The sequence below is a fragment of the Notolabrus celidotus genome, chromosome 20, assembly GCF_009762535.1.
Source record: "Notolabrus celidotus isolate fNotCel1 chromosome 20, fNotCel1.pri, whole genome shotgun sequence".
Lineage (NCBI taxonomy): Eukaryota > Metazoa > Chordata > Actinopteri > Labriformes > Labridae > Notolabrus > Notolabrus celidotus.
Genome location: NC_048291.1, coordinates 11,737,797 through 11,762,366, shown reverse-complemented (window position 1 = coordinate 11,762,366; position 24,570 = coordinate 11,737,797). Strand labels below are relative to the sequence as shown.

The following is a 24,570-nucleotide window of genomic DNA, read 5'->3' as shown; positions in this document are numbered from 1 at the left end:
GCGATGTGCTGAGGAGCAGTTTTGAATCAGTCACGATCATACGGTTGCAAATCAGCGACACTTGTGCATGTGAACGGGGCAATGTTTTAGAGGAGGGGGGTTAGACGGAGTCCTGAGGAAATGCTACATTCAAATTCATGCTAGTTTTCCATGACAACCAACACTAGCTTTAAGTAAGAATGTCACCCTTTCCAGTGGCTGGGAGGTGCAATTACACGTTGAACTATATCAAATATTTATCAACATTTTTTATATTTATATTGAGAAAAATTATATCACAATAATTATCGCTATTGGTTTATTGCCCAATTACTGGTCCCTATGGCGTGTGTAATTAAAAGGCATAATAGTGTTGTATAGTTTCTGTGTAGTTTATAGATGATGTTTATTTTGATAACTACATTTGAATACGAAAAAAAAAGAACTGCCTTATAAATATTGACCCAAATGTTATTTTTATTTTTTATGTATTTTTGGGGCATTTTCGTCTTTAATGGACAGGAAATGTGGGGAGTAGAGAGTGGGGGAAGACATGCGGCAAATGGTCGAGGCTGGAATCAAGCCTGCGACCCTTGCGATGAGGGCTATAGCCTCTATATGGGTCGCGCTTAGACAGCTAAGACAACGGCGCCCCATATTGACCCATTTGTATCACCAATAGGCTGCCTCTATATTATAACACATAATGCATGATAAATGTAACAGCTTACAGTTCACCATGAGTGATTTAAAAAAAGCATGGGTAGCTTCAGTAAGTCCTCCCTCTCTTCTCCTATAGGGTAAGTGGATAGAGGGGTTTTTATAGGGAGCAGACTGCAGAGCACCATAGTGTCTGATTGGGATAAGACCATGAAAGACGCTCAGATCACAGGCTAACGTCCTGATGGAGAAAATAAGCCTGGCCAAGAGCCCTTTTATGTGTCTGTCTCATTTAGATAAGATTAAATGGAAGGAACTCGTCTGACTCCCTCCGTGTGATGTGGCGACGTTTGATCTCTGTCTCACTCTCCATTAGTCAGGTGATGGGCTCTTTTTTTGTAGCCTGTGAAACTGTCTGACTCAAGTTTCAAGAAGTAAAGGCAAAGTGGTGACTGTCTTACACTCTGAGGTTGAACTCTTATTTCACACATTAACATCTATTTTTTTTCATTGTTTGTTTAGCTGATACATTATTTAACCTAATTAGTCCAGAACGCCCCGAGTGAATTCCAACATGCCTTCTATCATCGCTCTGCTGTGACTACTTTAGCCACAAGATGGAGCCACTGCTTTTTGTACGGCTCCAACTCAGACAGAGGAATGCTGTGGGAAAGTGTGCTGTCAGTGAGGGTCAATGGATCATACGAAGTAGCTTTGGTGATTAGCAGACACCTCCTCTCCATCTTCTGGAGCCTCACCTTATGTTCAGAGGAGACATAATGATGGAGACTGAAAGTGGGAACCTGTGGATGTGGGTTTGTTTTGACGTTTTGTCACAGCAGTCATTACTTCTGGAGTCAGGAGTTTATTTATCTGTTTGTGACTCCACTCTTCATTTTCAAACTGCCTCTCTTCAACTCCTGTCCACCATGTGTGCTCTTCTCATCCACATATGTAAACTTTTAACCCCCCTCTTTCCTCACCCTCATCTCCCCTTTTCCCCCAGTTAAATGTGACACTAATAATGTCCTTGCCATTTGCAGTCGTCAGCCGTTGATGCTGAAGTGAACGCCTCCTGTCTCAGAGTCACAGGCCAGAGTGTTTCCTCTAATCTTGCCTCCAGGTGGTGTTGGGTTATGTTGGAGTATGTGCAGCAGCAGAGGGATGTTTATGTCCCAAGGTCAGACTGCTTTCCTGAGAGTGCCCGAGGCTGAGACCTGGGCCCACTGGCTCTGCACCTGGAGGTCAGGCTGGGGTATGGATGTCAGGCTGCTTTAATCAGCCAGGCTGCAGCTTCTGAGGCTCTACATGGTGTTCTCATTTTGAGTGTGTGTGAATGTGTGTGTGTGTGTGTGTGTGTTTGCGCGTCTGTCTGTGTGTGTAGCCCTGGCCTGACTTGCCACTGCTTTGATCTCTGGGCCTCAGACTCCAGACACATCTGATTCAATTATCCTCATCCACCTGTTGACTTAGAGGCCCAAGATTGCAAAGCTTGGCCCTCTTATCCAAGTTTCATGGCTGCATGTGTTTGTGCATGTGCTTACAGGTGTGTGCAAGTGAGAGTGTGTGTGTGTGTGTGTGTGTGTGTGTGTGTGTGTGTGCACAGGCACAGACAAACCAGTATGAGAAACGGAAGGGGAGAGTGAGCACATGGAAGCTTGGTTATGCAGGTTTCTTTTGGAAAATTTGGATCATAATCAATTAATAGAACATTTAACCCTGCAGTGTTATTGTACTGTGCAGATATTTTCCTCTGATTTCAATGAAACCAAAAGCATCAACACTTTGAGGGTGTCCTAGTCAGTCCATGCATTTAGAACAAACCACTTACAACACAAAGCATTTCTTTAAAAGAGACTCCCAGGTACAAAAATGGACATTGCAACACAGCCATGAAAATTTCAACAGTACAAAAGGTAAATATTACATTTTTGTTAACAGGGCTCCAATGCTGTATGCAACTTCAAGTGTATGTTATAGTTCTTCAGGGAACTGCTCTCTTGAAAATGAATACAAAAATGGACATTGCAACACAGCCATGAAAATTTCAACAGTACAAAAGGTAAATATTACATTTTTGTTAACAGGGCTCCAATGCTGTATGCAACTTCAAGTGTATGTTATAGTTCTTCAGGGAACTGCTCTCTTTAAAATGAATTAACCATTAAAAAAACAGGCAAATACATGCAGGCTGAATAAGAACATTGGTTTTATGTAGACGCTCCTCATAGGTATTAAAACGTTGGTGTTTGAAGAGATGATATCCAGGTTTGTTTCATACTTTCTGTCTTTCAGAATTGTCCAGTGCTTCAGAGTTCTATCTAAAGGAACTCATTGTTTTACATAAACTCCTAAATAGGATTCTTACCAGGATGGTGATGAGTTTAGTAAAGCCAAACATTCTGTAATCAAGAAGTTTTATCAACAACAAGATAAGAAACAAATAGATCCCAAAATGTCAAAATAAACAAACCCTCTCTGACACCAAATCTATTAGTACAGGAGCACCTCAAGGCTGTGTGAGCTCCCCTGTCTTCTTAACACTCTACACTAATGAATGTAGCAGCAGCCTCCCTGGTAATCTGATTTTTTTAAGTTTTCAGATGATACAGCCATCCTCAGTTTGCTGTACAGGGACTCAGGTCTCTCATCATACTTTACTGAGATACAGACCTTTGTTCAGTGGTTTGATGATAACCACCTTTTAATCAATGTGAAGAAGACACAGGAGATGGTGTTTGGCCCTCGCTCTGTGGGTGATCACACTACAGTCCTTATTCACGACATAAACATCTGTCAGGTCAGCTCCTACAAATATTTAGGTGTCCACCTAGATATTAAGTTCAGCTGGGAGACCCACATTGATAACCTGTGTTCCCATGTACAGCAAAGATTGTATTTTTTACTTCGGCTCAGGGTATTTGGTGTGAATCAGCAGGCTATGCTTTTGTTTTATCAGGCTGTACTGGAGAGTATTATCAGGTATGGGATGACAGCACGGTATGGTAACCTCTCTGTTCAGCTGAAAACCAAGCTCTCTTGCCTGGTGCAGACTGCCACGAAGGTCATAGGGAAGACTTGCAACCCTTCCCTACAGGCCATTCATGAACAGTGTGTTCTTGGGCAGACTCAGAGAATACCTGTTGATCCGTTGCAAATCCTTTACTCTGAGTATGAACTTTCACCATCTGAAAGAAGGTACAGAGTCCTCAAGTGTAAATTGAATCGTTTTAAAAACTCCTTTGTGCCGATCTCAATAAGAATTTTAAATAGTAAATAGCCTGTTACAGTTGGAACATTGTTATGGTGTTCTTTCTTTAAGACTATGCTGTGTGTTGTATGAATGTGTACTATTTATTGTATTTGTTTTTATTTATTTACAGTGGGGCAAAAAAGTATTTAGTCAGCCACTGATTTTGCAAGTTCTCCCACTTTGAAAGATGAGAGAGGTCTGTAATTTTCATCAGAGGTACACTTCAACTATGAGAGACAAAATGAGGAAACAAAATCCAGGAAATCACATTGTAGGATTTTTAAAGAATTTATTTGTAAATTATGGTGGAAAATAAGTATTTGGTCAATAACAAAAGATCAACTCAATACTTTGTAACATAACCTTTTTTGGCAATGACAGAGGTCAAACGTTTCTTGTAAGTCTTCACCAGGTTTGCACACACTGTAGCTGGTATTTTGGCCCATTCCTCCATGCAGATCTCCTCTAGAGCAGTGATGTTTTGGGCTGTCGCTGGGCAACACGGACTTTCAACTCCCTCCACAAATTTTCTATGGGGTTGAGGTCTGGAGACTGGCTAGGCCACTCCAGGACCTTGAAATGCTTTTAACGGAGCCACTCCTTCGTTGCCCGAGCAGTGTGTTTGGGATCATTGTCATGCTGGAAGACCCTGCCACGTTCCATCTTCAATGCTCTCACTGATGGAAGGAGGTTTTCGCTTAAAATCTCACGATACATGGCCCCGTTCATTCTTCCCTTAACACGGATCAGTCGTCCTGTCCGCTTTGCAGAAAACCAGCTCCAAAGCATGATGTTTCCACCCCCATGTTTCACAGTAGGTATGGTGGTCTTGGGATGCAACTCAGCATTTTTCTTCCTCCAAACACGACGAGTTGAGTTTTTACCAAAAAGTTCTATTTTGGATTCATCTGACCACATGATATTCTCCCAATCCTCTTCTGGATCATCCATATGCTCTCTGGCAAACTTCAGACGGACCTGGACATGTACTGGCTTAAGCAGGGGGACACGCCTGGCGCTGCAGGATTTGAGTCCCTCTCGGCGTAGTGTGTTACTGATGGTAGTCTTTGTTACTTTGGTCCCAGCTCTCTGCAGGTCATTCATAAGGTCCCTCCGTGTAGTTCTGGGATTTTTGCTCACCGTTCTCATGATCATTTTGACCCCACGGGATGAGATCTTGCGTGGGGCCCCAGATTGAGGGAGATTATCAATGGTCTTGTATGTCTTCCATTTTCTTACAGTTGCTCCCACAGTTGATTTATTCACACCAACCTGCTTGCCTATTGTAGATTCACTCTTCCCAGCCTGGTGCAGGTCCACAATTTTCTTCCTGGTGTCCTTCGACAGCTCTTTGGTCTTGGCCATGGTTGAGTTTGAAGTCTGACTGTTTGAGGCTGTGGAGCACTGATGTCAAAGACAAATTTCCCTACAGGGACAATAAATTACATTGTATTGTATTGTATTGTATCGTAACAAAGCAATAGCAATAGCAATTTTATTTATAAAGCACATTTCATTAAACGTAAGTTCAATGTGCTTTACATAGAGAATTAAAAACATAAAAACATTTTTCCAAATAGAATAAATAAAAACAGAAAAACAATAGATACACCCAACATACATCAGACACAGCAATCAAACAAACAGCAGTTGTTGCTGCACATGCATCCAGTCACAGCAGTCATTATATCATTCCTCTGCTTGAGGAAATAAATATGTTTTCAGTCTTTTTTTTTTAAAGTGGAGACAGTTGTTATGGACCTGATATCAGCAGGCAGTTTGTTCCAAAAAGATGGACCACAGTAACTAAAGGCCCCTTCACTGGACTTTGATTTGACTCTTGGTACATTTAAAAGACTTCCACCTGCTGACCTAAAGATCCTGGTCGGGCTATACACTGAGCAAGTCAGAGATGTACTGTGGAGCTGAACCATGGAGTGCTTTATGGACTAATAATAGGATTTTGAAATGGATTCTGTATTGAATGGGGAGCCAGTGAAGTGTTTTGAGAACCAGGATGATATTATCATATTTTCTTTTTATGTGTCAGGATTCTAGCTGCTGTGTTCTGGATGAGCAACATCTCACAATTCAGTCATCACATACACATGTATGTCCCTACCGACACTTGTGATTCTTATAAGCTGATAATACAACTTAATAAAAAGTAAAAATCTGAATTTTATTTTTAATATCTTTACAGAGGGTTATTATCATCCTATTTTCATCCCTGCCATCATAGTTAGGTCAGTTTTACTACAACCCTCTACAGCCAACAGAAGCGTACATCTTTACAAAGCTATTAGGTGCATAACAAATATAAACTGCCTGACAAACATGTTAGCAAAAAGCATAAAAATTGAAGGTATAAGATACAAATTATGATGCTGCTATCCATCCAATATTCACCACTCTCTCCACAAACCTCAAAGCAACAGTCCCCCTCCTCATGAGACTCCTCCTGGGACAAATGGGGTTCCACATTTCTAATACCAGGAGTGCTTGAGAAATCACACAGGAGGAAGAGAGAGCCCGCAGGCTGAGTGGGGAGTGTGAAACAGTGCCCTCTAGAATGCAATTTGATGTCTCTATTAGATGACAGCGGTGTCCCCCTCTCACCCCCCCATTGTTGTCTCACATCTTCCCTTCTTCTCTAACATCTTCATTCAATTAGCATTAGCAAGCCATTAGCGCCTCGTGTGCCTCCGCTTAATGAGATAGTGAGCTCAGTTGTGCCTGATATGCGGGGCAGAGAGAGGGTGTCTGGTGAGAAGGAGAGGTGTGTTTATGTGTCGGTGTGCCAATGAAAGTATGCATATTCCCTTGTTAAACTGCTTTTAAACCGTGATGGACATAATAAGAGACAGTGATTGAGGTGAGACATTATAAAAGGATTGCACGAGCCGTAGACTGCTGCCTTGTGGGCTTGTCTGTGAAAACAAACTGATGTACAGCAGAGACGTTTATTGTTCAGATGAGATGAAATGCAGACCACAAAACATGCAACTAAGGCCAGATGTTGATATGTGCAAATAGCAGGGCAGGCTGCCTATTCAAGCACATTTAGATTCAACAGAGAGACAAGAGCAGACTCCAGAGACTTCTCACACCCCTCTTTCTGTTTCTCTCTCTTCCAGGAGAAGGCTATATGATGAAAAGACCTCATCCCGACCAACGTCCTCCAGTCCCCTCAAGCAATCACCAAGACGTGATGCCAGCACGGTTAGTTCATCACCACATCTCACACTCCTGGCATACTTGTTCTTAGATTCAACATGTAGGGTTTTTTAATTTTACAGATCCCTGCAAGGTAGCTGTGATGACACATTGAAGTATTAACAGCCAATTGGCTGGTGCCAATACATATAGTAGCCATACTGTTGCTTTCTTCTTTAATGTGGTACCATTTGGAAATCCCTGAACAAATTTCCCCATGAAGTCAGAGGAAATTCCCGGAACTTTTTAGTTGTTGTTTCAAGCAACAAAAATGTGGCTACCAAATGTGAACGATCACATGTTTGGAAGAGAATACCATCAGCTCCTAGATTAATAAGTGCACCAAGCTTAAACTGGCAGTTATTGTGTTCAGTGTTAAAGCAGAGGTGCTGATTTAACTTAAGGCCAGTCTGGAGATCGTGGTGTTTCAGTTGAATTCTATTTCACTAAATGGAAAAAGAGGGATTTCTTTTATTATGTCTGAAATTATTCATTTAGTGAGTGGGATTTTGGACAAAAACAAAATTTCTGTTACTTTGTGCATCATTTTAAGAAACGACCAGATCTTCAAAGTCCATCAAATCCTGATCTCAAACATGACAGTTTTAGAAGAAATCAAACATTTATGGCTTCCAAAACAAACAGATTAAGTTTAAAAAGGCTTTGGTTAATATTTATTTAAAGTATTAAACCCAGTTTAAAAAGTCTTTCATCTAGTTTTTGACATCTTTTTTTATCCAAGACTTCTACAGAAAAACACAAACTGAACTCTGTCCTGTTTGAAGAAATCTCAACTGTTCGAACTTTCTACCTAATGGCGACCCCGTGTATTTAAAAATAAGGTCAATGCGGAGGAGCAAAAACTGCTGTTCTTTGAGTGTCCACTGGCTGCAAAAACAGAGGGACACTCATTATGTCCCATGTTGAAATGTCCAAATTTACAGCAGAAATAAACATGTCGTGTAATAAAAATGTAACAAGAATGCAGCTAGGTTCAAAAACAGTTTTGCGGCCATTAATACGATGGATTAGGAAGCATCTGTTGCTGACTGACAGCAATTTAGAGTTATTATATTAGACATTAGTTTCAACAATAGCTTGATCACGTGGAGAAATAGAGAAAACAGCTGACCATATCTGCCCGATATTTCTGATAACATTGTTCCAGAATTCTAGTTATATTAATCAATAACTGCTGCATTTAATCATCACACACTAGTATCATCAGCAAAGATTTCTTTAATCAGAAATATTCATTTTTCAGTATGTATTTATTTATTTGCTACCCAAACTGCAACGTAATGAACACATGCAGTGTCTTTATTAGCTTGCTAGCTAATTGAAGAACATTATTCGTGAGATTGTTCCATTAATCGCCTGGTGATGAACAATAAAATTCAACAGGTCACTCAGAAAGAGGCAAAATTACTTACAGGTGTAATATTCTTGATCCCCTCCTGTAGAATAACATAGTCCTCTATATGCCTGGTGTATGTAAGTGTATGCTCTTATAAAAGGAGACTCCTCATGAAGTAAGTAAGTAGGCTTGTGTGCTGTGCAAAGTTATCAGACTACAGGTTTTTCATGACTGATAGAGCAGCTGTAGACTCCACGGGTTCTTCCACATGTCATCTACAGTGATGTCAAAAGTATATTAGACAGTGAAGTGAAAATTTTCGGTTTTCAGCCGAAAGACTTTTATCACCGAAACAACACGGCCAAAACAAAATTTGGTGATGATGCAAGCAAAAAATGTGGCTAGTACGCGCTTTCATGGATAAGGGCCAACATGTCTGCATCCGTTATTCCTTTAATTGCAGCACTAAAGCGTCTTCTAAGCAAAGAGGGTGAGACGGACCACGGAGTGAAAACAATGAAAAGTACGCTGTCAGCACACATTTCACTGAGATCTATTCGGATCATCTGCACTTCACCGCGACTGTACTTGAGCCGCGTTATAAAGATCATTACTTGCATGTGGGAATAAAGCAGCGCGCATGAGAAATTATCCAGGTCGCGATGGATGCGGAGAACCCGCGTGGAGACGGAGAAGCGCACTACGCAGGAGAAGGAGAACAGAGCGCGGAAAAAAGGACTCGTCTCTCTGAACCAGATGAGGGGCCTGCACCCTCGTTGTCTGATTATGTTCAATGAGATCCTTGATTTTAGTGAGGTTAGTACACAGTCAGAGCCATAAATGCAATGGTTGGGGAGACCGGGGACAGTTGTAACATTTTTGATATTTCTGCCTATAACTTTGAGCTCTTTTAACCCAGTGTGTTCAAACTGCTATACAAACTAGCTGCAACTAAACTGAGCTTGTGCAGAGTGAATCGGGTGATTCCTTTCTTGTTCCTGATTGGAGCAAGTGCAAGTGTTACAACTGACCCGTGTTACAACTGTCCCAGGTCTCCCTACTAATAATTTGTATAATAATTTATTTTGGTGTTTCGGTTTTCGGCCTTGGTTTCCTCATTTTCGGTTTCCGTTTTGGGCCAAGAATTTTCATTTCGGTGCATCCCTAATATTGATTACTTCTGTGAACAACCTGCATTCAAACACATGGTATTGGTCTATACCAGGAGCATTTGTTTTTAACGTATCCGTGTAAACAATACAAAGTCTAGAAGCTAAACGAGAATGTGCTTTATTAGGTGAGTTGATTGACAACTTGGTGTGTTGTAGCTAAAAGCCTGCCTCAGCTTCTCCTCTTTTCCTGTCATTTTCCTGTCTGGTTCTCCTCAAGGTTTCTGCCTGTTGAAAAGAAGTTTCCCTTGCGGCTGTAACTTGCTAAATGCTGCAAAGTGCTCTGCACATGGTGGATTTAGATGAGATCATACTGAGTCCTGTCTGTTAGATGGAACTGGATGTTGGGTCTTTGTTAATAATATAACATAGATTACAGTGTAGACCTGCTCTGTTTCTTAAAGCGTCTTGAGATAACGTTTGTAGTGATTTGGCACTATACAAATAAAGATTGAGTAATTGATTGATTAAGTTGACCAAAAGTAAGATTGAGTCAGCATTTCCATTTCAGTGACATCCATGTTTCACACAGTCTGTAGTTAATTTAAAACCACTTAATTCATAACAGGAAGTTGATTAACAGATATGTCTTCAGGCCCTTTGATGTGTCGCTCTCTTCAAACTATCATGAATCTACTGTGTGTTTATGGCACAAGCCACTGTACAGGTCCATCGGCTCAACTGTGAGTACACATGTGGCCAAAACCGTTTGAAGCTCTTTAAACTTATCAGCATTAAACAGAATACTTTGAGCCATGGAGCAGTACAGCCAAAGATCTGCATACCAAGCATTCCTGGATATTGAAATGAAACATGTACTGTGTTTGTTTGAGGGTGAGGCTCTGGGACTTTAATGCCTTTTTAATCAGAAAGAGTGTTTAATCCTGAGCGACTTCTCTGTATCAGTTCAGTTCCGTTGAGGTCGACCCAAAGTCCACAATCTATCAGATCCTAATCAAATTCAACAACATCTCTCTTTTCCCTATCGCTCTCTCAACCTTATTAGATATATCCCTTTTTCCTACCTGCCTGACCTCCACTTGGGTAAACCGATCTTGTATCAACAGAACCCATGGAAGCATTTGAATCATACTGCATAAAACAAATCCGGAGGCCCGCCGTAACAAAAGGCTGAGGAAAACAAGGATGACAGGCAGCGTAGCTCCATATGCCCCTCATGTGGAATTTACTGCGTGACGGAAATGATGTGGAACTGCCAAACATCTGGAGCGCTGTATGTGAGAGGGAGGAGAGAGAGGGGAGCAAAGGGTAGAGAGATGGAGATAACGAGGGAGTTGAATACTGTTAGTATGGGGAGGAGAACACATGTGGGTGTACTGGATGTCTGTGAGCTTTTAAAGAACAGCGTTGTTGTTGCCATGAGAAGAATTATATTGTGTCAAAATGAAAACCTCCATCACTGTCTGCTGTTTGCTTCCTCGGGCCAAACTGCCAATCAAAGGAATCATTTAAATTCCCCCTTCTAATTTATAACACCACCACCCCTGCATTTCCATTTTTTCTCCACTTCTGAAGAACTCTTTCACTCCCCTTTCTCCTCCGCAGGTGGATCGGGGGCTGAAGGCAGATATGTCTCTCGATGACAGTGACCTGGAGGCTCGTCTCAACAGCTGGAACCTTGGGGTGAGTCCAGGGGCATGCCTTGAGCTTCTTGGAGACATGCAGCTGTCAACATGCTGCAGCTCACATACAATGTGGGTAAACACCTGAGCTCATGAGTATATCGTGAGATACTGAATTGGCTGTACCACTTCAGAACACGCTGCGTAACAAAGGGTATAAAAGCTCTTACTCCCGTGTCATTTTGAAACCACTTCCTCTTGGCTCTTGTAAGACGTGATGGTAGGCTGAGGAGCAAAAGAAGGTTTGTGTAAACTGAGCATTTGAAGATGCGCAAAACTCTCTTATCTCCTCTGTCTGGAGTGCACCGGCCCAGGGCTTGATAAGCACTCTGCCCTCATGTCTTTTATTCCCTTATTTATCCCTCACATCGCCTCACCTGCATGACCCAGAGTGCCTCTTTTTTTTTCTTATGTTTGCCTGTTGTTTGTTGTTCATTCCCCATCGTCACATTGCTTAGTTCTCTTTAACTTTTTCTTCTCTTTCATAAACAGTTTCCTTCTCTTTTACGACGCTGTCTCTTTACTCCTACTCTGTCCGTCCTTCAATTTACCTTTTCCTCCGACTCTCTCTCTGTGTTACGCTCCTTCTCTCTTTGGATACAGAGGTAATCTGAGGTATCTATCAGCAGACGTGAAGCCGCGCACTGCTCCGCTCCGCACTCCTCTGTGTTGAGACGCTGATAAGAGGCATTGCTTGGCAACGCTCCCCCAAGCGTGCAGCTTTCAAATCAACAGATGTTTCTTCACAAACAAACACGCACACAAACCCGCTTCAAGTTTACAGAAGTTTTAAAGATGCACTGCATCAAAGCGCCTCGCTCCTACAAAATTTCATCACTCGATCTGGAACATCTTTAGCTTTGCCTTAGATGTTCTGAAGCAGTCCATATCAGTTTGCTCATTTCACCTTTAATGTAACAGAGCTTGTGTAGTCAGCATGGTGGACAGCAGATTGCTTCAAACTCGGATAAGAGTTCCTTAAAGAGACACCAAACCTAAGTCAGCTGGACCACCAACTGTTTCATCTTCACTAAGTATGTGGCTTGTGTGGTAGAACTTGAGTTTTATCTCTAATGGGAAATAATAACAACAATACTACTACTACTACTACTACTACTACTACTACTACTAATAATAATAATTTTATTTGTAGAGCACTTTTCAAAATGGGCAGCAAAATAAAACAGTCAGATCATAAAAACACACAAGTCAAGATAAAGAAATAAAACATATTTTAAAAGCCATAAAATTCCCCTTAAAGAACTCTAAAAGAATGCAATTAGTTTAGAATGTATTTCTTTAGACGGTTAAAATAAAATAAAGTCAAATAAAATTCAGATAAAATCTGGGAAGGCTCTGCGATAAAAGTATGTTTTAAAAAGGGATTTAAAAGAGCTCACTGACTCAGCAGACCTGATCTCCTCGGGCAGATGGTTCCAGAGTGTCAGACCCCTCACTGTGAATGACCTGTCCCCTTTGTCTTAATTTTAGTATTTGGAATGCACAGTAAACCTCTGCCCGAGGATCTCAATACACACGTTGGCTCGTAGGGTATTAAAAGGTCTGCTATATAGCTCGGAGCAAGTCCATGTAGAGCTTTAAAAGTAATCAGTAAAATCTTAAAATCAATTCTAAAACATACAGGGAGCCAGCGCAAGGAAGCTAAAACCGGAGAGATGTGGTTGAATTTTTTGGTTCTGGTTAAAACCCTTGCAGCTGAGTTCTGTACAGTTTGGAGACGATCAAGGAATTTGTTGTGCAGGCAGATAAAAAGACTGTTACAATAGTCCAGGCGTGAGGAGATAAGAGCATGTAAAATCAACTCTGTGTCTTTAAAACTTAAAACGGACCAAATTTTTGAAATGTTTCTGGTATAAACACAACTGTACAAGTTTTGTGATATAATGTTAATGTTAAATTGCTGAGTATGAGTATCTCAGTATAGTTTAATGCAGCACACAGAAAATAATCCAGCGCATTTGTGCAGATTGCTTAAAAGCTCAGTGGTAGTCTGTACAACTTGGCCCTTCAGTGTCTGCGGTTAGGTGGGTGTGCTGATTGGCTTGCACTCCGCTGGTCCAAACTAGGAAGCCATCAATCAATGAATGTTTGTGTGGCGGGAGAGTCAGGCCTTGTGATGTGGAGTGTTAGTCCCATTCTGCGTTTGTCTATCCATCCATGTCAGGTTCTAAAGAAACGGGATGTCGTGCAAGCGGCTGAGGCTGGACAAACATGTACACGCGCACACTTACACGTGTGTGTGTGTGTGTGTGTGTGTGTGTGTGTGTGTGTGTGTGTGTGTGTGTGTGTGTGTGTGTGTGTGTGTGTGTGTTGTGTGTGTTGTGTGTGTGTGTGGGGGCACGCAGCATTAAGTCAGCAGCAAGTCCCAGTTTAGTAGTGCACTGTGCCAGCGTCTCACCACAGCATTTAGTCTACATGTCTTCCTTGCCCTGTGGGCCATGTCCAATCAGATCTGATGACTGGCTGTCTGTGGGCATGAAAAGAATTCCCATTCTTGTTTTCAACCCGGGTGCTAGTTTAAAAAGATATTGATTGATTCATCACTTGGTGAATATGGATTTTTTTTTAGCCAGAGCCAAAAATTTTGAGAGGAAATTCATCATACATCATAGCACACGCCATTGATGCTGCTCAGCACAATAAATCTGATTGTAGTGGAGCCGGATGTCTCCTTTGGTTTAGAGCTTACAGTGGCAGCTAACAAAACGCCTGCCCCTGTTTTTATCTACATCATGCAGACTTAGTAGGGATGCAGAGCTACTTTCATCTATTTCACATGTCACTTGCTCTCCCTGAAGCAACAGATGTGACTGTATCCATGTACAGTAGATGTAACTATTTTAGTCCCAAGCTATGAGCTCCTTTCAGGTCCTGTTCTCTCATCTCCCATTCACTCTGCTTTAGCTTTTTTTGCGCCGCTTCACAACATTAAAATCTAAATTTAAACCACGGAATGAGTCCTACGCTACCCTCCTCCCTGTCCTCTTCTTCCTCCCACTCCAACTCTTCCTCCTTGTTCTCCTCCTCCATCCTCATGTTAAAGAGATTAGCAACAGCACTGTTTACTGTGCGTCATTGCTGTCATCTCCAAAGCCAGCTCTGCCGCTTTGAAAGGCCGTGATCTTGCAACTAGTTGGCAGCCCCTACAGACAGCCCCAGTGCATGAGAGAGCGAGAGAATGAGAGGGAGAGAGGGAGAGCGCTGTGTGAGAGTCTGAGTTCACAAGAAAATAACGGGGTCATAAACAAACGTCAAATTGTGGAGAGAAAATAGCAGGTTGTCAACACACAGATTTTCTTTTTTCTGTGCCGTTTGTGTCGCAGTGAGTGAGCTGTATTCATTTCATGCTGCAGTGTCACTTGAACTGTGACCTTTTGCTAGTTTAGCGACTCTTTTTTTTCTCCGTCTCTTGTGTTTCAAATAATAATCAAAGAACATCTCGTGTTAGTGCTTGGCAAGTATGTATACATATTTGTCTCCGTCTGACATTAAACGAAGCGGGGATAGCTTACAGATTAGCGGTCTTGAGTGTTGACAAAAGGGCCGAGTTAAGACAGCAAAGAGGGGCTGAGAGCGGAAACAAGCCGGCCACACGCACAATGCCTTGATGTAGCCCGACGCATTTGTCTTTCCAAACAGACGGAGTTGACAGAAAAGTCTCCATCCACAGAACCAAGCTTTTGATGTTCTCCCCACATTGTTTATGACAAACTGAGGACGGAAGTTAGATTTGGTTGGTGGTGAGGCTCTGTTAGGAGAGGAAGAAGAAAGAGTGGTCTAAAGCTTTTCTATTTACTCTTCACAGATTGAAAACCCCAGGTACTTGAGAGAAAAGCCCATATCCTTGTCTCCGGTAAGTTCTTCACATTCCTTGTGGTTCATTTTTTTGTTGCATGGACAAAGTGTCATCTTTGAAGTCTACACCACCTAATCTTTCTCTTCTTTATCTCTGTAGATTATAAAGTCAAGCTTCAGGAGGAACAGCACCTCAGCTGACGATCAGGGCCTACAGCTTGCGCAAAGCAAAGAGGTATGCACCGCAGTAAGAACCCTTACAGTACCTGAACGCTTCTGTGTGATGAAAATCTGAATTCTGTAATAATTACCTGTACCTGTTATTTCCTGTGAGTCTAAATCCTTCCTCTTAAACCTCAGCATTTGCATGGACTCAATTCTTGAATAGAGGTTAAAGCTCCCTTGACTGCATTATGACTCCAGACGCCCCTACAGCCATGTACAAACATCGCCATGCATAGTTTGTATTGTTAAAATGGCCGAGGCGAGCGTTCCTCTCAGAAGACAAAAATAATGCCGGCTCCCAGTGATGACAGTTTTTTCCTTATGTGGATTTAAGCTGAAAATCCCATTCTGAAAGCATGCTTTGAAGTCCCCTCTGCCCCTCCTCACCGCTCATTCCCCCTGCCATCCGCCTTTACCCGCACTGTTAAATATAAAACTGAGCATGACTTGGCTGTAATAGCCGTGCCTTTTCATGTCTGCTCGGGGAAAGCGCTCCAGTCAGTTAGATCGGCTTCACCGGGTAGAGGGCAGAGGATGGTGGGAGAAGAAAGAAGTACACAGAGACATGACAGACAGAAACGCTCTGGCTCATTCACCTGCCATAGCAAAGATCTGTTTGTTATTGCCAAAAGAAGACTCGTATCAAGACGCATCCACACAGTTGATCAGGCTACTTGTGAGCTCATACTGAATGCGTTAACACCAACACGAGAGCATTAAAGCTGCGTCCCATGCTGTTTGATCCTGCCTCAGACTCTAGCTGACTGACTGACTACGCACAGTCGTGTGTGGTGGGAATATAAATTGATCAATTTCAGAGGAGCATAGTAAACCTACACACCGACTTTACCTCGACATACAGAGTAACTACTTTATTACGTAGGTACACCTATGTAGCCTGGTACACTAGTTTTGCATCAAACTGCTTGTGAGGCTTTTAATGTTCAGTATATCATAAAAATCCACCGAAACGTGATATGATTCAACAACACTCTCATATTTTGCCCTCTCTCCTATGTAGGTAGTGTTTGTCAGAAGAAAAAAAAACCTTCTGAGATTGATTTTATTAGTATGTGGCACAATTGGTAACCTCTGGTCTAGAATTATGAGTCCAATGCGGATGTGCTAAAAACTGCAGTTCATCGAGGATCCACTTGAGGCTGGCTCCTGAAGTACTGGAAACCAAAAAAGATGATCTTTACAGCAGAAATGAACATGTTTACAGCCTGGTATAAAAGACAAGTGTAGTATGGATAGCTAATTTCTCGATCGGCACACTTTTCTCATACAGCAATTTTGAAGATATTTAGATTAGGAGTCTTCAAATTAGAGGCACAGCTGACTTGATTGACAGGCGGGAACACTGTAGCTGTTGGCTAGGAGGCTCAAAGCCCGCCTCTTTACATCACAATCGCTCGACGGTAGCAATACGGCTGCCGCCTCCGACTAGCCTCAAAACAGCGTTTCAGAAACAGATGGGTGACTTCCTGGATACTACGTCAAAATAATATTAAGAATATAAATAATTAAAATAAATAAATGTAGAGGGTCAGTATAGGAGTTAAAAATAAAATAAAGGCTAAAAATGTCAATAAAACTGAGTAGATAAATTAAAATAAATAAATAAATGAATTAATTAATTAATTAATAAATGGAAATAAAATAAGATAAAGAGTTAAAACTAGTAAAATAATAAAGCAACATTTAAATCAATATACCTGTTAAAAGTAAGTAATAAAATTGTTAAACCCTACATAAAAGCCAGACTGATTAAATACGTTTTTAGTTTACATTTAAAAGTCTCAATATCTCTGTGAGCTCCCCTCAGATCCTCTGGCAGGCTGTTCCAGAGTTTTGGAGCGTAGTGGCTGAAAGCAGCATCACCAAATGTTTTTGTTCTCCTCTGAGGAACAACTAAAAGAGAGGAGCCGGAGGATCTGAGAGGCCTTCCTGGTTTATACATTAAAAGCATCTCTGAGATGTAGTCTGGTGCGAGGCCATGCAGTTCCTTAAATAAGGATATTAAAAGCAAAAAACTATTTGAATAAGTCATATCAGAGTTCAAACCATGGAGTTATCAGTATTATTTAAAGATGCCTCCCCTGATCCTGCATCTTGAGTCACCATCGCCAAGTGTAAGTTGGATTTTAAGAACTCTACACCAAGTGTGATGAAGCTTCAAACTCACTCACACTCTCACAAATATTTTTCTAAAGCATGACTCCAGTCACCATTTCCACCCTCACCATATCAACCTCAACAGCCACATTAAGCTCTCCTGCAGAACCATGGAAGCCTTGTTCAACCCTGCTGTTGCGTGGCTGTCTAGACCCGGTCTATGAAATCACGGTGACATCACTTCTCTTAAATCCCCAAAGCCTAGTTGAAATTTTAGCCAGGTTTAAAACGTCACGCACGCCACATATCATTAAGCCTGGGACAGCTTAACGAACATCTCAACTTTCATACCGAGCTCATCCTCCCTCTAAGCTAACGAGTGCATTGATAAGAGTGCTGACTGCTCTTTTCCTATGGAACAATGAGTGGCAGCTGTGAAACTTCACCACAAGCTGACATTTCTTTGAGTCACTTAGCTTACACAGTATGTTTGCACATGGGTGAGTTGTGGAAAATGTCTCGCAGGAGCAGCAAAGTCCTGCTAATCCACCAGCACACCCTAGCAGCGCTCAGCATTGTAAGAACTGGGCCTTTCTTTGGAAATTCAATTAAACACCGACTGACGAGTCAGGCTTAGCCACAGGCTGGAGTCATGTGATTACAGATGAAGATACTGACAGGCTGATTAAACCAACCCTTCTTTTTTAAAGCTTGTGTGCCAGGGTTTCATGCTGTTTTCAAACTAGCCCCTTGGTACCTGACCTGTGAGACTGTTGGCAGCAGGCAGAGCAGAAAAGATGAGTATGATAGCATCAAGCAGTCAAACTCTAACGGTCACAAGCCTGTGACTGGGGATCAGGCCCCTTTGCTTTCCATTGCCATAATGATCCAGTCTCTCTAATCCAAGGATCCTCTGGGACAGAGCTTGAGCTCTCAGCCTGTGATTTAGTGGGCCATACCCTGTCTTATCTGAACGTTTTTAAAAGCTAAAAAAGAGCAAGCTGCTCAGCTTTAGTAGTTGAAAGCAGGCTGGTTCTGTAGTTTGGGTTTCAAGATGGTGCTTCAGGCTTAGAAACACAAGGGACTAACAGTCTTCTATAATGATAAAGTTTCTATTCAAGCTTCTCTGTCCTCTGTACTTGAGTCTTATGTACTTGATGTATTCATATCAGCCAGTTTGTGTAGAAATCTGTTTACTCACCCCATTTTTGAACTACCCTCTTCTAAAACTATGACAGCATTCTGTTTCATGTATCAGAGATTTAATTTTAGCCAAAGTTTTTATCTTACCTTACTATCAAAACAGAAAACAGTAAATTAACTTCTTGTCAGACTGTGGAAATGGCGTCTGGCTGCCCCTCAGTAGATAGCACAGTGCTGCATACTGACTATCACAGAGCATCTCTGTTTACTGAGGATGAAAGCTGCGCCAGGACATAGTACATCTCAAGCAAGATGAGGCAGATGCACAAACGCAACCTTGCTTTGTGGAGCGCGAACAGTTAGCAGACGATTTGTGAAAACATCCCCCTGAGGAAAAAGGCCTTGACCCTGCGCCTGTTTTGAGAACAGAAAAAGCAACTGTTTCCTCCTCGCACTCCCTCTCTCATACCCCTCACTCTTTCCCCCACCTTCTTCCCTCTCATCCTTTTCAAGAGCGAAGTGTCAAAAAACATGGCATCTTACAGCGCTCGCTACAACTCTGAAGAAGAGAAGAGGGAAAAAAGCTGTACCACCCAGTCGGGCTGATTGAAGGCATCTCAGACGCCTTAGGTGTACGACATTCCTCCTCCTCCTTCCTTCACTGACGCCTTTATAAACAAGTTTCAAACACCCCTGATCTAGTTTGACAAACTTTCTCCAAAGAGCATTTGAAGAGAGGATGAGAAAGTGACACCCCCACATGTGGCTTTTTTTTTCTTGGGCGCCGGCAGAATCAGGTCTCCTTTTACTCTTCTGCTTTTCAATCACTGCCATCTCGCTCCCTCTCTCTTTCTTTCCCCTTTTCTTTTACTTTCCCTTTGACAGGTCTCCTGTGGTCCCCTCAATCGCACTAGAAATGGTGGTAAACCAAGAAAAAAGACGTAGAAGAAAGAGACAGAATGTTTAGTAGAGCTTTATCAAGGATACAGTGTTTAAATGTAGCTGAAGTACATTAATGAGGCAGAGCGTTTTAATGTTGTCTGTGATAGACTTTTATTTTCAATGATGCTCTGAATGATCCTCCAAAGTGGAGGGCTGACATCTAACAAACACTATCTCTTTGGGTTCAATAGATTCTGCAAATTCAGTCCCAAAGGGCACTCTTTTTTTTTTCTAGCATCCAGTGTGCTGTTGATCTCTGTTGTATTCTATAAAAAAAGAAGCGTACCCTGATTATATTGCATTTTTATTCAGGCCATCATCAGGGCTGCATCTCCTTCATTTATACCAAGAGAACGTCTCATGTGGTTTGACTGTGCCAAGTAATGTGGGAATTTTCAACTGTATTGTTTTGATGACTGAAAAAACAAGAGCGAGCCTCAGGATGTTGTTAATTACTGACATGTTCACACACACATACAGCCATCCTTTCAAAGGAAGAACACTGTCACCCTGCTCCAGGGTTGATCAAAACACCAGAACAGACAGTGACTAAACATGAGTAGTGACATCAAAGCAAACGGCCAGTCGTCTGTCTGTCTGTCAGAGGCTCTCTTTGCATTTCCATGTGTGCCCATGAGTGGAAACATATCATATTGCGTTTTCAGACTTTTGTCAGCTTTAAAATGAAGTTAAAGGACACCTTCTCTTTTTGTATACTTGCTGTGGAACATCTGGGAACAATACTGATTCTAAGAGTCATGTTGTTTAGCTTCGACTACAGAGCAGGTACTCTCAAAGCACTGAAGGAACCTTAGATTACTGAATATGTGGTTATGACTATCAAAATGCTTTGTATGCTTCTTATTTAAAGGTACAGTGTGTAGAGATTAGAACATATGATATCTAGTGCTGTAGTTTGATAGATCCCCTGCTAACCCGTCCTGTTGGTGAAGCTCCAGAAGGGACGGTGGCCTTTGAGGACAATAAGCTGCTGTGAAGCGTGATAAGTAGGATTCTCCATTTGTCAAGTTTTTACATTTAAAAACTTCCACCAGTTTTTTTTTTTTCGTTCAACAACAACCACTCTCTTCTTGCTCTTTGTCAGGTGCATATATGGACTGCCACTCACAAAATGCAAAACAACATATGGCCGTTACTAGTTTGTCCGTTCTGTGCTCCTATAGAAACATGGCGGTGCAGGATAGCAGCCTGTCAGGGGATTGTACACTACATTTAAGCCAAGCGGCAAACTCTGGTCTCAAAATATGAAGCCTTTGCGTAACTGTTATAAACTGCAGTTCATTGTTTTTTTCTAACGAGATAATTGCAAATAGATTGAGATTACAAGTGTTGCCAAAATAAGGAAATAGCTGACTTGACTGACAGACAGGGACACTGTAGCCCGCCTCTTTACATCACACTAGCGTTCAGCATTTCCAATATGGCTCCCACCGACGATTGGTTTCAAAACAGTGCTTCAGATGGATGACGTCACTGATACTATGTCCATTGTTTATACTGCCTATGATTTAAGCGCACTTATGATTATTAGAATCAATTTTTACCGGTCTGTTCTACTAAATGCTGCTAAATACAACACACTGGACCTATAACACAACAACACCGTCATTTTCTTTGACACACCCTCAGTCAAATGCAGTCATGCAAAGGGAACGCCTTTAAAAAACCAAGCCCTTTTGGGATATTACTGTCAAACCAGAGATGTGATAATTATTTTCTAGTAATGGCGAATGACTAATATCTCATTTGGTATAAAAGCCAGTAGAAGATGAAAATGGATTGAAATCTTAGTCAATTACAAGAGGTGATTAGGGTCATTAAGGTTTTATTTGACTGAGACTGGGAAGCCCTCTAGCATAAGAAGATGTGCTCCAACTTGCTCGTGACAACGCTGAACTTTTGATCCTGTGAAAATACTGTGTTCAAATGAAGGCAGCTACTTTCTTCTTGATAACTGCTGCAGATGCGCACACAAGCTGGGGCTGTCACTTTAGAATGACTGAAGATATTATCACACATACACACACACAGTTACACACAGAGTGGAGTACATCATGTCTTCACACTAGTTTTTGAAGCTCTGCGCATGGATAAATGTTTTTAAATGTTAATGTGGTTTATTTCATCATCAGCTGCGCTTCTGTGCAAGGCGGGGCACACTGTATCGTCTTTCATCCAGATTTATTCTCTCTCTTTTATCCTGTCTTTCTGTATGACGTTATTTTTTTAAGGCACAAGTCTAAAACAAAAATCTAATTAAAAAACGGACAATGTTTAGCATCCCATGACAAACAGATAACATTTATTACTCATGTCGTCTGGTGATGAATACTGTTTATTTTGGGTGTAAGAAACAGAAATCAAGACAGATTCACTTCAGACAAGGGACGCCGTTGGCCTAGCGGTCCAAGCAAGTGCCCCATATACAGAGGTTATCGCCCTCATCGCAGAGGTCACAGGTTCGATTCTAGCCATTACCACTTACTGCATGTCCTCCCCCACTCTCTACTTCCAACATTTCCTCTCTCTTCAGCTGTCCTATACATTAGAGGCGAAAATGCCCCAAAAGTATAACTTAAGAATGCTCAACAAGTCCATAGTGTTACATCTTTTACATATTTTTTTTTGCTCCTAGATTGACATGAAGATCAAAGTTTTGGAGTCAAAGCACCAGGAGGAGAAACTGAGGATGCAGCAGAGACACGATGCAGATGTTGAGAAAGTAAGAATCAAAACTAAACTCCATGCAAGCTCTGGCTACCTCTGTGGATAGATATTTAGCCAGTACAATGTTTCTTAGCTGTGGTTGGTGGTGTACAAGAAGACACTCATTGATGCTACTTATTTTAGAATTATTAATGACAGGGGTATCAGCATCACATTCAATCAGCTGTTTACTTGCTGTAGAGTTGTCATTGCACCCCCTGGCCGTGAGAATTGAAGCCAATGCGGAAGTGTTAAAAACAACAGTTTCTCGAGTGTCCGCTTGAGGCTGGCTCACAAAGTACCGGAAACCACATATACACACCAATTCAAAAAGGCAGATTTTTACAGCAGAAATAAACATGTTTACAGCCTGGTGCAAAAAAACAAGTGTAGTCTGGATAGCACACACTGTACGGGGAGTACAGAGTAAGATTATGAGTTTTCCATTATGAGAGGGTGACGTCACGGATACTATGTCCATTATTTATACTGTCTATCGTCATTGCCCTCTGATCCTGCACACATCAAGTTCGATTAATTCACGAGTCCGCTTCAGATACTGTGTGATGTATAACCACAGTCTTCTAGTGCTTTATGGCCCTGTAGGAAATTCATTTTCAGGAATGAAAATCATCTTTTTTTCATTCTAAACTTGGAAATCAAACTCAAAGATAAGAAGAATTTCAAAAGAAACGCTAGTTTCCTCTACAGCGACTGAACTGGCCAGTCTCTGAACTTGAATGCTCACATAAACTAGTTAACCTGTGTTACGATGCCCATCATGGACTCTTGATTCCATTTGCTGGCTAATGAAAAGGAAAGGATCCAGTCTCTCCTCTTCTCATCGCCACATCCAGTGAATTATCAGCTCTTCAAAGGCCTTTTTTCAGCTGGTGAAAATGGCAGTAAAGCTGTTTTATTTCACACTAGGTGCCCATCAGTTAGGCTTCAGATCAAGCACCTGGGATCTGTCACGTTTCCTTTGCTGCCACACAGAAGCTTTTAATAAAACTGGAAAAAAAACACTCCAATTTTCTCTCCACTTTCAGGTACCCATTGCTTCTTTGTGTTTGACAAGAGACAGGATGACAGCTCGCTCTCTCCCCCTCTCTTTAATTACATACAGATTGCAAGTTATGTCTGATTTAATTTCCTCAGAATTATACTTGGTTTTCACTCTAATATCTTCAAAGGGGAGTGATTCAGGGGTGCTCTTTGACGAGCCTGATGGAAGGTGGGCAGCTAGGTTTAGTTTTAATTAGTCTTCTCATGAATAATGAATAGACTGCCCAAAGGCTGCTGGTCATTGTCCCTCTGCTTGAAATGGAGAGGGTAATGAGCAAACAGGCCTGAGTGTTGTATGCTAATGGCTGTGGATCAGTGCTGTGTGTTCTTCTCAAATATGAAATCCCCACAGGTGAAAAAGCTCATATTTATGTTCTTATTCTTAAAATGCAAAGGACCTGAGATTAACAGACCTCAGCGACACAAAAGGATCATGTTTTATATCTATACATTGTTTGTATAACTACACTAGGGTCCTGTTGTCCTTCTGTTTCTCTGTGCATAGAGGCACACATCCCACATTTTGCTGTATTTCTTCTTCTGCAGTTCATTTTTGTATTCTCCATTCAGTAATAGTATTGTTTCAAGTCATGTACAGCCAGGCTAGATTCCCCGCCCCTGCATTAGGATGTCTTATGCCTAAAATGAGCACCCTAAAAGCCGTCATTTCCCACCACGCAGTGCACTCTCCCTCGACCTTACAGTGTGTCATCACTTTGCTCGGTGGACCCTTAAAATGAGTACAATCTCTCCTGTGGTGAAATGGAAAAAATTGGGTTACCCTAAATTTCCCATGAACTTTGCTCCAGCTGCCTCGTCCTCCTTTCATCTCCCCCATCCCATTCACAAAGACGATGACAGGCTGGGTAACTAAGTGCACTTGGATAAACCAAAATGCTACAAAAATAAAGTCTTCTGGGCTTTGGGACAGTCCTCACATAAAAATTGGCACTCTTGTCATTTCAGCCTGAAAATCCAAACATCATCTGCCATTGGACTTGTTCTGTTCTTTTGTTCCATCTTGTTAAATAGATGGGTGATTAATGCTGTTATCAATTACGCTTTGAATTAACAGTAAATAAGTCAGTTCAATGACACGCTCAGACAAACCTAGTAATGTACACATTTGTGCAAACTACTCAGTTCATGCAAGACACCGTCTGTCAACATGGAGAGAGGGAGACTGTCCTTTTATACTTGAGATCCAACTCTCCATAGTCTAATTTAACTAATTACTCACAGCTGGCAGCAGCAAGC

General features: G+C 41.6%; 1 protein-coding gene across 1 annotated transcript in view; it reads left to right on the top strand.

Annotated features, from left to right (window-relative positions):
* LOC117832143 (centrosomal protein of 112 kDa-like) overlaps positions 1-24,570 on the top strand; it is a 143,243-nt gene that overhangs the window by 8,102 nt on the left and 110,571 nt on the right. The window contains 5 exon segments of the mRNA XM_034711133.1: positions 7,030-7,114; positions 11,201-11,278; positions 15,104-15,151; positions 15,254-15,328; positions 22,178-22,264. Coding sequence (XP_034567024.1) covers positions 7,030-7,114; positions 11,201-11,278; positions 15,104-15,151; positions 15,254-15,328; positions 22,178-22,264 — 373 coding nt within the window.